The following is a 12,858-nucleotide window of genomic DNA, read 5'->3' as shown; positions in this document are numbered from 1 at the left end:
TGCTCTGTTACCCAGGCTGGAGTACAGCAGTGCAATCATGGCTCACTGCAGCCTCCAACTCCTGGGCTCAAGCAATCCTCCTACATCAGCCTTCTGAGTAGCTGGGACTACAGGAATGTACCACCACACCTGGCTAATTTTTTTGTATTTTTAGTAGAGAGGAGGTCTTGTTATGTTGCTCAGGCTGGTCTTGAACTGCTGGGCTCAACCCATCCACTCACCTTGGCCTCCCAAAGTGCTGGGATTACAGGCATGAGCCACCACTCCTGGCCTATTTACTTATTTTTAAAGGAATTTCAACTTTTAGATTCAAGGGGTACATGTGCAGGTTTGTTTCATGGGCATAATCATGATGCTGAAGTTTGAGGTATTATTGATACCATCACCCAGGTACTGAGCATAGTACCCAATAGTTAGTTTTTCAGCCCTTGTTCCCCTCCCTCTCTCTTCCCCTTAGTAGTCCCCAGTGTCTGTTGTTGCCATTATTATGTTCATGAGTACCCAGTGTTTGCCTACCACTTATAAGTGAGAACATGCAGTATTTGGTTTCCTGTTCCTGTGTGAATTTGCTTAGGAGAGTGGCCTCCAGCTATATCCATGTTGCTGCAAAGGACATGATTTTGTTCTTTTTTATGGCTGCATAGTATTCCATGGTATATATGTACATTTGCTTTATTCAATCTACTGTTGATGGGCACCTAGGTTGATTCCATGTCTTTGCTATTGTGAATAGTGCTGTGGTAAACATAATGCATGCATGTGTCTCTTTGGTAGAACAATTTATTTTCTTTTGGATATATACCCAGTAATGGGATTGCTGGGTCAAATGGTAGTTCTGTTTTAAGTTTTTTGAGAAATCTCTAAACTGCTTTCCACGGTGACTGAACTAATTTGCATTCCTACCAACAGCATATGAGTATTCCCTTTTCTCTGCAGGCTTGCCAGCATCTGTTGTTCTTAACTTTTTAGTAATAGCCATTCTGACTTGTATGAGATGGTATCTCATTGTATTTTTGATTTGCATTTCTCTGACGATTAGTGATGTTGAACATTTTTTCATATATTTGTTGGCTGCTTGCATGTCTTTTGAGAAGCATCTGTTCATATCCTTTGCCCGTTTTTAAATTTTTTTTTTCCTGTTCAATTGTTTAAGTTCCTTATCAATTCTGGATATTAGACCTTTGCTGGATGCATAATTTGTGAATATTTTCTCCCATCCTGTCGGTTGTTTTTTCTGTTGATAGTTTCTTTTGCCATGCAGAAGCTCTGTAGTTTAAATAGGTCCCACTTGTCAGTTTTTGTTTTTGTAGCGATTGCTTTTGAGGACTTAGTCATAAATTCCTTCCCAAGGCCAGTGTCCAGAATGGTGATTCCTAGGTTTTCTTCTAGGATTCTTACAGTTTGAGATCTTAACTTTTCAGTCCATATTGAGTTAATTTTTGTATATGGTGAAAGGTAGGGGTCCAATAATTCTTCTATATATGGCTAACAAGCCATCCTAGCACTATGGATTGAATAGGGAGTCTTTTCTCCATCGCTTTTGTCCACTTTGTTGAAGATCAGGTGGCTGTAGGTGTGCAGCTTTATTTTTGGGTTTCTAGTCATTCTATTGGTCTGTGTCACTATTTTTGTACCAGTACCATACAGTTTTGGTTACTGTAATCTTATAGTTTGAAGTTGGGTAATGTGATTCCTCTGGCTTTGTTCTTTTTGCTTAGGATTGCTTTGGCTATTCAGGCTCCTTTTTGGTTCCATCTGAATTTTAGAATAATTTTTTTCTAGTTCTGTGAAAAGTAATCTTGGTAGCTTGATAGGAATAGCATTGAATCCGTAGATTGCATTGAGCAGCATGGCCATTTTAACAATATTCATTCTTCCCTTCCAATCCGTGAGCATGGGATGTTTTTCCATTTGTGTCATCTATGATTTCTTTCAGCAGTGTTTTGTAGTTCTCCTTGTAGAGATCTTTATCTCTTTGGTTAGATATATTCCTACTGTGTGTGTGTATGTGTGTGTGTATGTTTATTGTAAATGGAGTTGCTTTCCGTTTTTTTTTTTTTTTTGTCTGAGAGAGTTTCACTCTGTTGCCCAGACTGGAGTGCAGTGGCACAATCTCTGCTTACTGCAGCCTCCCAAGTAGCTGGGATTACAGGTGCGTGCCACTACTGCCCAGATAGTTTTGTATTTTTAGTAGAGATGGGGTTTCACCATGTTGGCCAGGCTGGTCTTGAACCTCTCACCTCAAATGATCCACCCACCTCGGCCTCCCAAAGTGCTGAGATTACAGACGTGAGCCACCGCGCCCGGCCGGATTGCATTCTTGATATAACTTTCAGCTTGAACGTTATTGGTGTGTGGAAATGCTACTGATTTTTGTACATTGATTTTGTTCCTGAAACTTCACCATAGTCATTTATCAGTTTCAGGAGCCTTTTGGCAGAGTCTTTAGGGTTTTCTAGGTGTAGAATCATATTGTCAGAGAAGACAGTTTGACTTCTTCTTTTTCTATTTGGATGCCTTTTATTTCTTTCTCTTGCCTGATTGTTCTGGCTAGGACGTCCAACCTTAAGTTTTGATTGTATGTTAAACAATGGGTATAAAATAATTATACAGGCTACGATGTTTTGTTTTGTTTTGTTTTTGTTTGTTTGTTTTTTGTTGTTGAGACGAAGTTTCGCTCTTGTTGCCCAGGCTGGAGTGCAGTGGTGCGATCTTGGCTCACTGCAAGCTCCACCTCCCGGGTTCAAGTGATTCTCCTGCCTCAGCCTCCTGAGTAGCTGGGATTACAGGTGCCCGCCACCACGCCTGGCTGATTTTTTGTATGTTTAGTAGAGATAGGATTTTGCCATGTTGGGCGGGCTGGTCTTGAACTCCTGACTTCAGGTGATCCACCCGCCTTGGCCTCCCAAAGTGCTGGGATTACAGGCATGAGCCACCGCACCCGGCCAGGTGGTATTATTTTCCTGCAGAAAAATCATGAGATTTTTCCCTATTTCGGGTAGCTAGGTTGCATTGCTAATCAATTCAGTTGAGTGTTGACCTAAGTCAGAGTTTTGTTGCAGCATTACTGAGCTGTAGTTTACTTCTGGCTTCAAATGTCTTCTGAGTAAGAATTGTCCTGCCATATGATTGGCCCTTCCCTGTAGTAGGATTTTGGGATCTAAGCATTCTGAGACTAAAGAAATCTCTCTGTGTGTCTTTCCAGCCAAGCCCTTGGTCTCTTGTGTCATTACATGCTGAGCAAAAGCATGGATGTTCGGAAGAACCAGCTTGGCATTTGGGCTTCTCCAAATTCAAATCTGTCACATAAGCCCACACAACCATTAAAATCTCTATTGGTTTCTTCCTACTTTGGCTAAGTCCTTCTGTCTATAGCAGGCCCAATCCGATAATCCACCAAGTCCAGACTTAGAAAATGTCCCTAGGGTGAAAACAGCTGTTGCTTTGTTCTTACCTAGGAAAGGCTCATCATCCCTTTCTGAAACTGAGTTCTTTTATATATTTATTTGCATCCAAAGTACTTCTATGTGTTTAAATTTTTTATAATTTTAAAAAACTTATTTGTTTATTTCTGGTTACTACAGTGTGCAGGATTGTCTGACAGGTCTTTCTATATCCTAACCAAAAGTGAAATTCTGGGAAACACTATTAAAAGGAGTTATTTTCATGCAGCATACACCCAGTATTATCATGCTATGATCATTCATAACTTACAATAGGGAAGACTAATACATTAAAAGTATTTTGAGTCTATGTTTCTCCTCTTGATTTGAAAAGATAATAAAGTTTTAAGAAATAATAAACAATGATGATAGGTTTTTTTAACTAGTAAATTTAAAATCTACACTTATAAGACAGATATGACATTTATAATATTGTGTTGTAGAAATGCATTACTTTTTTTTATTTCAGGAATTTTTGGAATGTGCTCATGAAGCCTGCAATGTACATAATCTTCAGCCTGTTAAATTTTTTCTTGAAAAAATAATTCAAACATATGAAATGATGATTGTTAGACATGGGTAAGATTATATATTGATATAGTTAGATGTTATTTCTTAATTAAGCTGGTAAAACAACTAAAATCTATGAACCAAAGACTTGGCAAACTGATTAGGTGAGTTGAGAGCAACCCCCGCCCACCCCCTGGCCCCCCAGTGGCTTAAAAGGCAAAGGTTTATTTCTCATACTACATGTCCAACGAGGGTTGGTAAGAAGTGCTCATTCAGTGACCTAGTACTAATAAATACCACCATTTGCATAAAAACACACTCTTCCCTTCCCAGGGAGGCACCTAAAAGTTCTAATCAATAAATGAACCAGACTCAAAGTTCAGGATCCCTAGGTGACGATGCATGATAGCCTTTGTATCATACCTGGAAGTTGTTCCTCTTGATCCAGAGACCTACAACCTAGAAAGACAAGTTATCTTTTCTCCACAAACTCAGTGCACAATAGTGGGCTTATCAGAACAGGGTTACCAGAGCAAACACTCCCATTCAGAAACTGAAGAATAGAAGACACAGCCAACACTGTAATGTGACAATTCTGAAATCCAGCTGGTCATGTGAGGGCCCCAGTTCTAGAGATGGATTGATTGTGAAACTAATAGAGTTTAAACTTCAGGACCTCTCACTTGAAGGGCCTCATCTAAGGAGCCATAAGCATTTTGTATATGTGATTTATTATACAGGGTGTCATTAAAGTGGCTATGGACATTTTGTATTTATAGTTATATAAGTAAAAGTTATATATATGTTATATAAGTAAGTTATGTGTGTGTATATATATATTTATATTTACTTAGAGAGCCACCTTTCTTAAAATCTGAATCTACTTCTGCTTGGTTTTTGCTACCTGAGAGGGGCTTTCCAGTTTAATTCTTCTTCTTGGGCCTTAGTTTAACCTTCTGAGAGGTCTTTCCATTTCCATTTTCTTCTCTGGGCACATATGAAGTGGGCAATAGAGAAAATACTGTTCTTGGGAGAGTTGAGAAATGTTTTGAGCCTGCTTCTTGCCTGTAGAAAGTTGGGATCTCAATGGTCACGATTTTTTCTAAAGGTAGGGTTACAAAAACATTAGGTAAATTTTTAAACATATACAAAAATAGAGGGAATAGTACAATCAACCCTTATGCATTCAATACCCAAGGATTATTTTAAATATTATTTATTATGTATTTTTGAGATGTAGTCTGTTGATATCGCCCAGGCTGGTCTCAAACTCCAGGGCTCAAGTGATCCTCCCTCCTGAGCTTCCCGAGTAGCTGGGACTACAGGTGCACACCACCACACCTAGTTCCCAAGGATTATTTAAGTCTTGAACATTCACTTATGTTTTAGACTAGACTCACAGTTTTTTTGGTCAGTAAACTCCCTCAAAAACAATCAGCTTTTTATCTATTTGATTCTAGACAGCTCCATGTTCCTATATCCGTAACTACTGTCCTTAATAAGCCATACCTTTTAAAATTCCTTGAAGTATCCTTGACCTTATCAGGCTTTGTGGAGGGAGCCACAATCTTAGTCTGTTTTTCATGAATCATTTTATTCTCCTGAAATGATTACTGGGAATTATATTCTTTTTTTTTTTTTTGGAGACAGAGTCTTGGTCTATCACCCAGGCTGGAATGCAGTGGCAAGATCTCGGCTCACTGCAACCTCCACCTCCTGGGTTCAAGTGATTCTCATGCCTCAGCCTCCTGAGTAGCTGGGACTACAGGGACATGCCATCACGCCCAGCTAATTTTGGTATTTTTAGTAAAGACAGGGTTTTGCCATGTTGGCCAAGCTGGTCTTGAACTCCTGACCTCAAGTGATCTGCCCACCTTGGCCTCCCAAAGTGCTGGGATTACAGGTATGAGCCACCCGGCCCATATTAATCCTTCATAGGTTTTAATAATGTGATACAATGACCCTACCCTTGATTTGATACTTGATGCCAAACTGAGTTTTAATAGATTTTTGTTTAAAGGTTTTCTTAATTTTATCTTTTACCAATTACGAATGAGAATAACTTGATACATTCAATTCCAGAAGTCCCTGAATTTCTGGACTCCCTCTTTCATTCCTGCTTGCAAACTGACCATGTTTTTTTCTGGGCTCATTTCTTTGTTATGGTTCTTTTTAAAATGAAACCAGTACCTGTCATTATATACTAATAACATTCTGTTTACCATCCTTTTCACCTAAAATTCTCATTTCCTTAGGTAATTATCTGTCTTCCAGGTAATCTCAAGGAATACATTTACCAAATGTTTCATCATTCATTGCATGACAATAATTGTCCATATTTTAGCTTCTGATACCAGTTAATTTGTCACTCACAACCTGGCCTTTAAGCCAATGCCACATTAGGTTTTTTATTATTATTATTATTATGGCAAGAATATCCTCCCCTCTTCTAGGTACCAACTTCTGTTATTAAGGATGGGCTAGGATATTCTGTAAGAACCGTCAACACCCAAATGTTAGTGATTTAAAAAACAAAGATTTATTTCTCATTTATATATGGTAGGTTACCAGGGCAGCCCTGCTCATCATGACCACTCAGGGCCCAGGCTGTTAGAGTAAGCACCACCTCAACGTTGTGGGTCACGGCCATGCTAGAGGGAAAAGAGAGCTCTGTGAGGTCTCTAGCTGGCAATTACCTATCCCTGCTTGGAAGTAATGCCCATCATTTCCATTTATTACCCGTTGGTTAGAACTAGTTACCTAGTCTTTCCACAAGAGGGCCAGAAATCCTATATGTGCCAGGAGGGAGGAGATCCAGAAATAGTTGGTAAAGAACACTAATAGTTTTATGGCAAGTGAAGACTTTGGGAATATAAATCTTTCCCAGTTCTCTCCTTAGTGGGCTTCAGGTTTAGTTTTTTTAAGAGTACACAGATAATAAGTTTTCATTGTCATTTGGAGATTGTTTATTATATTCCCTTTTGGAGAAAATAATATTACAGTGAAGAATTTGATTTGTAGTCAATCAGTTCAGAAATTAAATATGTTTTCTTCATGTCTGAGAAAAATTCATATGATTTCAAAAATTATAAGTAGTAATTATCACAGGGTAAAGTTTTATATACTGATATAAATTATTTAACTCTTTAAAGACTCTTATTGTATAATTATTTCTCTTCCTTCATAGTTTTATGTTAGTAGGAGAGCCTTTTGCTGCTAAGACAAAAGTTCTGCATGTGCTGGCGGATACGCTAACTTTAATGAATGAACATGGCTATGGAGAGGAAGAAAAGGTCATTTATAGAACTGTAAACCCCAAATCTATTACTATGGGCCAACTTTTTGGACAGTTTGACCCAGTGTCTCATGAGGTAACCTAAATATAAGTATTCCCAACTCTCTTATGGAAAGTGCCTGTTAAAACAAGAAATGTGAAGTATTTTCATAGTTTTACTCCTAAATCTAATTTTATGAGGAGAGCTTTTTAATTCTTTTTTTTCCTCCTCAGTGGACTGATGGTATTGTGGCTAACACTTTTAGAGAATTTGCCTTATCAGAAACACCTGACCGGAAATGGGTTGTATTTGATGGTCCTATTGACACTTTGTGGATAGAGAGCATGAACACAGTATTGGATGATAATAAAAAGGTAAATCATGATCAAAAGAGAAGCAGATTCAGCCATGATTAAGCAATTTTATGTGTTCAACAACTAAACTAGGACTCTATTTAAAATAAAGGATGCAAAAATAAAGGATGCAGCAAGTTGAGTAGGTTTATAAATTCTCTTTTCAATGAAAACTGCTATAGTAAGTCCTTGGGTTAATTTTTTTTTTTTTTTTTGTAGAATGAAAGTATATTGTATTAAAATTACTGTGTTAGCCAGAAGACATAGTAATCTAGGGTGAGAATAAGTTGTTAAGTGACTTCAGTCTTATGGTTTCTTATAGAACTTCAGTATTTTAGGATAAAATAACAAAAGCCTAATTCCTTTTGAAAACATGGAATGCTTCAGCGTTTACATACAGTATATCACCTTCGGTGCTATGAGATATACAAAAGAACTAGAAAGTGAAAGTATTCTAATATTTATTTTAATTGAGAGACAACATATATAAGGTATAAAATGTATACCAATTTCAAGTGTAGATTCTATGATTTTTAAAATGTGTTTGTATACTCACATAATCATCACCTAAAAAATGACACATGAAATTTCCTATACCCTACAAGATTCACTCATGTTCCTTCCTAGTTTGTTTATCTTCCTCCAGAGATAATCACTCTTCTGACTTCTATGATGAATTAGTTTTGCCAGCTGTTGAACTTCATACATTGGAATCATATTCTTCAGTGTTTTTTTTAAATCAATATATGTGTGATGTTCATATTACTGTAGTTCAGTTTTGTTAACTTATTTATGTCTATATTAGTATCCTAGTGTGTGAATATATCACAAATTATTTCCATACTTACATGAAATGACTGCCCTACTAAATAAACAAACTCATTTAATTAGCATTTAAAGATACACTCAAGGCCGGGCGCGGTGGCTCACGCCTGTTATCCCAGCACTTTGGGAGGCTAAGGCAGGTGGATCATTTGAGGTCAGGAGTTCGAGACCAGCCTGAGCAACATGGTGAAACCCTGTCTCTACTAAAATACAAAAAAAAAAAAATTAGCTGGGTGTGGTGGCGCGCGCCTGTAATCCCAGCTACTCAGGAGGCTGAGGCAGGAGATACTCAGGAGGCTGAGGCAGAAGAATCATTTGAACCCAGGAGGCAGAGGTTGCAGTTAACCGAGATCACACCACTGCACTCTAACCTGGGCGACAGAGCAAGACTCCATCTCAGAAAAAAAAAAAAAAAGATATACTGAAGTACTTTATCATAGGTGGTTAGTCATTCACATTCCTTCTTTCATTCATTCAGTAATATTGGTTGAGCTTAGGGTAGAAAGTAAATAGAGAAGAAGCGGGAAGGTTATTCTAATTGTAGAGTGAAGTCTAAGGGTTCAGAGCCAAGTAGATGGATTGTCTCTTACTGCATGAGAGGGAATTATGAAAAGACAGCTATAGATGAGTGTATGGATTTGACTGTGGAAATTTGAAGGCAAATCCTTGTGATGATTTCTCTTTTCTTCGTGAAGTGATGGGCCTTGGTTCTTTGCAAAATTGAGGATAAAAGAAGAGACTTAAATTAGCTTTTGTGGAAGATGGGAAAGAGAGCTACCTAGGAAAACACAGAAGCACTTCTGGGTAGCACTGAGAGCCTGATTGACTGGAAGACCATAAATTATCATTAGTAGTACCAAGGTCTGCCTTTGTGAGATACTCTCTACCAGTCTAAGCAGCTTAGGCGTAGGTAATATTGTAGGCCTGGAAATATAGTAAGACTCTAAAGTTATTGACATGAGAATGGTAGAAGAATTAGACCATAGGACAAAAGCTGCCTAATGAAAGAAGTGAAAACATCAGGGATGTGAAAATCTTGTGAAAATGAGGAGCAAGTGTAGTAGGAGACAATGAATGAAATAACTGGATGGATTGGAGGCTGTGGGCAGAGACTGAGATACTTGAATTTAATATTTCAGAATTATGTATTATTTCTGGAGAGAAGGTCCCAGATACATAAAGTGGACAGCTGGAGTGGAGCAAGGTGGTCAAGGATCTGATGGGCAGCTGTGTTGAGATTCTCAGTCTTTATAAACACTGGATCAGGCCAGAGTTATAGTAGAGAGTGAGATTAGGCCATGTCCCAAGGACTTTAGCTATTGAGGAGGGAATCACTGAGTACTGTTGAGTGGCAGGGTAAAAACAGGGGTTGTCACTGGGGGTGGAATAGAAGTAGTTGGGAAACAACACAGGGCAGTGAGGAGAATGCTGACCCTACCTTTCAAATTTGTGCAGAGTTAGGAGGATGTTTGCTGAAATAATCTGGTCAAAGATTAAAAGTATTCTAGACCAGCACGTCCAGTAGAACTTTTTACAATACTGCAACTATCTGTGTTCTCTGAGAAGGTAGCTACTAGTCACATGTGGCTACTGAGCATTTGAAGTGTGGCTTAGTGCAGTTGAAGAACTGAATTTTAAATTTTATTTAGTTTTAGTTAGTTAAAATTAAATATAAATAGCCACATATGGCTAGCAGCTACCGTATTGGACAATCCACCTCTAGATCATTCATTTATTTTACAGCTAGGAAATGGAATCCACAAATGTTAAATTTCTCATTGTTGACATGTGACTAGATAGGGGAAAAACTGGAACTAAAGTGATGATTGTAAAAGCAGAAAGGAAACACTGAAAACTAAATGTACAAGAATTTAAAAGACTTAGTAATAAAATTAATTTAGGTATCAAGTTAATAATAATTATTAATACTATTAAAAGTTAATGATAATTCCATAGCTGCAAGCCAAAGAGATTGAGGAGATAGGATGGCTTTAATAATAGACAAGACAGAAGTTTGAGGGAAAGGAAGCAGTTGATAAATTCAGTTTTTGACATATTTGATAAAAGAAGAAATGTTTTAGATTAAGAGACCAAGGAGACATAAAAAACTCAATGCATAGTCTTTGATTGAATTTTGCTTTAAATAAATCCATTGAAAAGACATTTCTGGTACAACTGAGGAAATTGGAGTATTGACTGAGTATTAGATGATAATAAATAATTATTCATTTTGTTAGGTGTGATAATGTTATTGTGATTACATAGAAAATATACTTATTTTTTGGAAACATAGGCATTTAAATGTGAAATGCCATGATGTGATGTCTATAATGCTCTTTAAACTGTTTTTTTAAAAAGGTAATGGCAATATGGCAAAATCTTAACATTGATTAAATCTATGAGCTGGGTATAAGAGTACGCATGCTATTTTCTATTTTCTATTTTTTAATTTAATAAAAAGGTCTATGGTCACTTTATAAATTCAGGAGTATTTCACTTAATTTTCTTAATAGCCGATATTTGTATAGGATTTTATAGGTTTTGGACTTTGTCTTATAGTCCCCCTTCCTACAATTCTACAAGAGCACTATTATCCCTGTTTTATAGATGAAGAGACTGAGACTCGGAGATGTTAAGTATTTGCTTAAATACTTAATAATTAACAGGGCTAGACCTAGAATTAAGATTTTCTGGCTTCCATTCTAATTCTTATTCCATTATATCACAGGAGCTACTTTATTTTATACATAGTATAAATTTTTATCTGAGAAACTTGAGATTTTAAAAAATAAACATTTGAAAAATAATTGCTTTTAGCTTTGCCTTATGAGTGGAGAAATCATTCAGATGTCCCCCCAAATGAGCCTCATCTTTGAAACAATGGACCTTTCCCAGGCATCCGTAAGTTCATAATTTAATACAATGGTGGTTAGTTCATTTCTTCATTCTTTAATTTAGCCAATAAGTATTTTTTATTATATGTCAGAAAATGGGTTAGGCACTAGGAATATAAAGATGAATAAGACACAGTGTATGCTTGTTTAGGGAGGATGAGAAGCATGTTAATAATCCCAATACACAGCTACATGTTAGTGCTTTAAGAGTGTGAAGAGGATGGCTGGGCACGGTGGCTCACGCCTGTAATTCCAGCACTTTGGGAGGCTGAGGCGGGCAGATCACCTGAGGTGGGAAGTTCAAGACCAGCCTGACCAACATGGAGAAACCCCATCTCTACTAAAAATACACAATTAGCCAGGCGTGGTGGTGCATGCCTGTAATCCCAGCTACTTGGGAGGCTGAGGCAGGAGAATCGCTTGAACCCAGGAGGTGGAGGTTGCAGTGAGCCGAGATTGTACCATTGCACTCCAGCCTGGGCAACGAGTGAAACTCCGTCTCAAAAAAAAAAAAAAAAATGTGTGGAGAGGAGTGAGCATCTGTGAGGAGGATGGATAGAGGAGCACCATGGAAGGTAACTGAGTGTTTGATCTGATTTTGAGGAAGATGTAAGAGTTCTCCAGGGAGATTGGATTTGGAAATCCTAGGCGTTTCCAGATCGAGATAATGTTTAAAGACATGGAGCCTTTACATATCTGGGGAACTGAACTGCAAATAGTTTTCTGTATGGGGAATGTCTAGACTGTGTGAAGCTATGTGAAGCAGATGGGAGCTAGATTATAAAGGATCTTATAAGTCATCCTAAGAAATAGTTGATAATTGCCAGGTGCCACTGGTATAAAAGCAACAGTGCAAAAAGTTGCCTTTTTTCTCTAGCCTGCCACTGTAAGTCGTTGTGGTATGATTTATTTGGAGCCTTCACAGTTAGGATGGGAACCACTTGTGTCTTCTTGGTTGAATTCACTGAAAGGACCTCTGTGTGAACCAGAATATCAAGCTCTTCTGAGAGGACTTTTTGCCTGGTTAATACCACCCTCTTTAAACCAGCGTAAGAAAAAATGCAAGGTAATCCTATAATTCTCTGACCTATTCAAGTTTCTTTGTTTCCATTCAACTTGACTAAGTCTAAAGTCACAGTGGTTGGTAGAATGAATAACTAAAACCAGTTTGTCCTTATGCATTTACTATCCACCGTTGGTTTTATATTGCTTAAGTTATAGCTGCATAACTCAGGGGTTGAATTTATTCCAGCTAAACTATTTGTATACAACAATAGTGTCTAAAATTTTAAAAATTCTAATTACTTTCCATATTTCAAATTATTTTAAATATGTGCCTCTAAAAACTCAATGTATATTTAGTGAGTTTATGAGTTATTTAATATTTAGTATTTTATGAGAAAACTTTACTTATTGTATTAGCTTCCCAGGGCTGTCATAACAAATTGCCACAAACTTGATGGCTAAAGCTACAGCCACGGTGGCTCACTCCTATAATCCCAGCACACTGTGGGAAGCTGAGGTGGGCGGATCACTTGAAGTCAGGAGTTTGAGACTA

The 12,858-nt window shown here is 37.6% G+C and overlaps 1 protein-coding gene across 1 annotated transcript in view; it reads left to right on the top strand.

Moving 5' to 3' along the window:
* Positions 1 to 12,858, top strand: part of DNAH12 (dynein axonemal heavy chain 12) — a 262,414-nt gene that overhangs the window by 114,950 nt on the left and 134,606 nt on the right. The window contains exons 32-36 of the mRNA XM_054682010.2: positions 3,913 to 4,022; positions 7,141 to 7,324; positions 7,462 to 7,602; positions 11,224 to 11,307; positions 12,178 to 12,366. Of these exons, the coding sequence (XP_054537985.1) occupies positions 3,913 to 4,022; positions 7,141 to 7,324; positions 7,462 to 7,602; positions 11,224 to 11,307; positions 12,178 to 12,366 (708 nt within the window). The remainder of the gene's footprint in view (positions 1 to 3,912; positions 4,023 to 7,140; positions 7,325 to 7,461; positions 7,603 to 11,223; positions 11,308 to 12,177; positions 12,367 to 12,858) is intronic.

Source organism: Pan troglodytes, chromosome 2 (genome assembly GCF_028858775.2).
Source record: "Pan troglodytes isolate AG18354 chromosome 2, NHGRI_mPanTro3-v2.0_pri, whole genome shotgun sequence".
NCBI classification, from domain to species: Eukaryota; Metazoa; Chordata; class Mammalia; order Primates; family Hominidae; genus Pan; species Pan troglodytes.
This window is presented reverse-complemented; position numbering and strand designations above follow the sequence as displayed.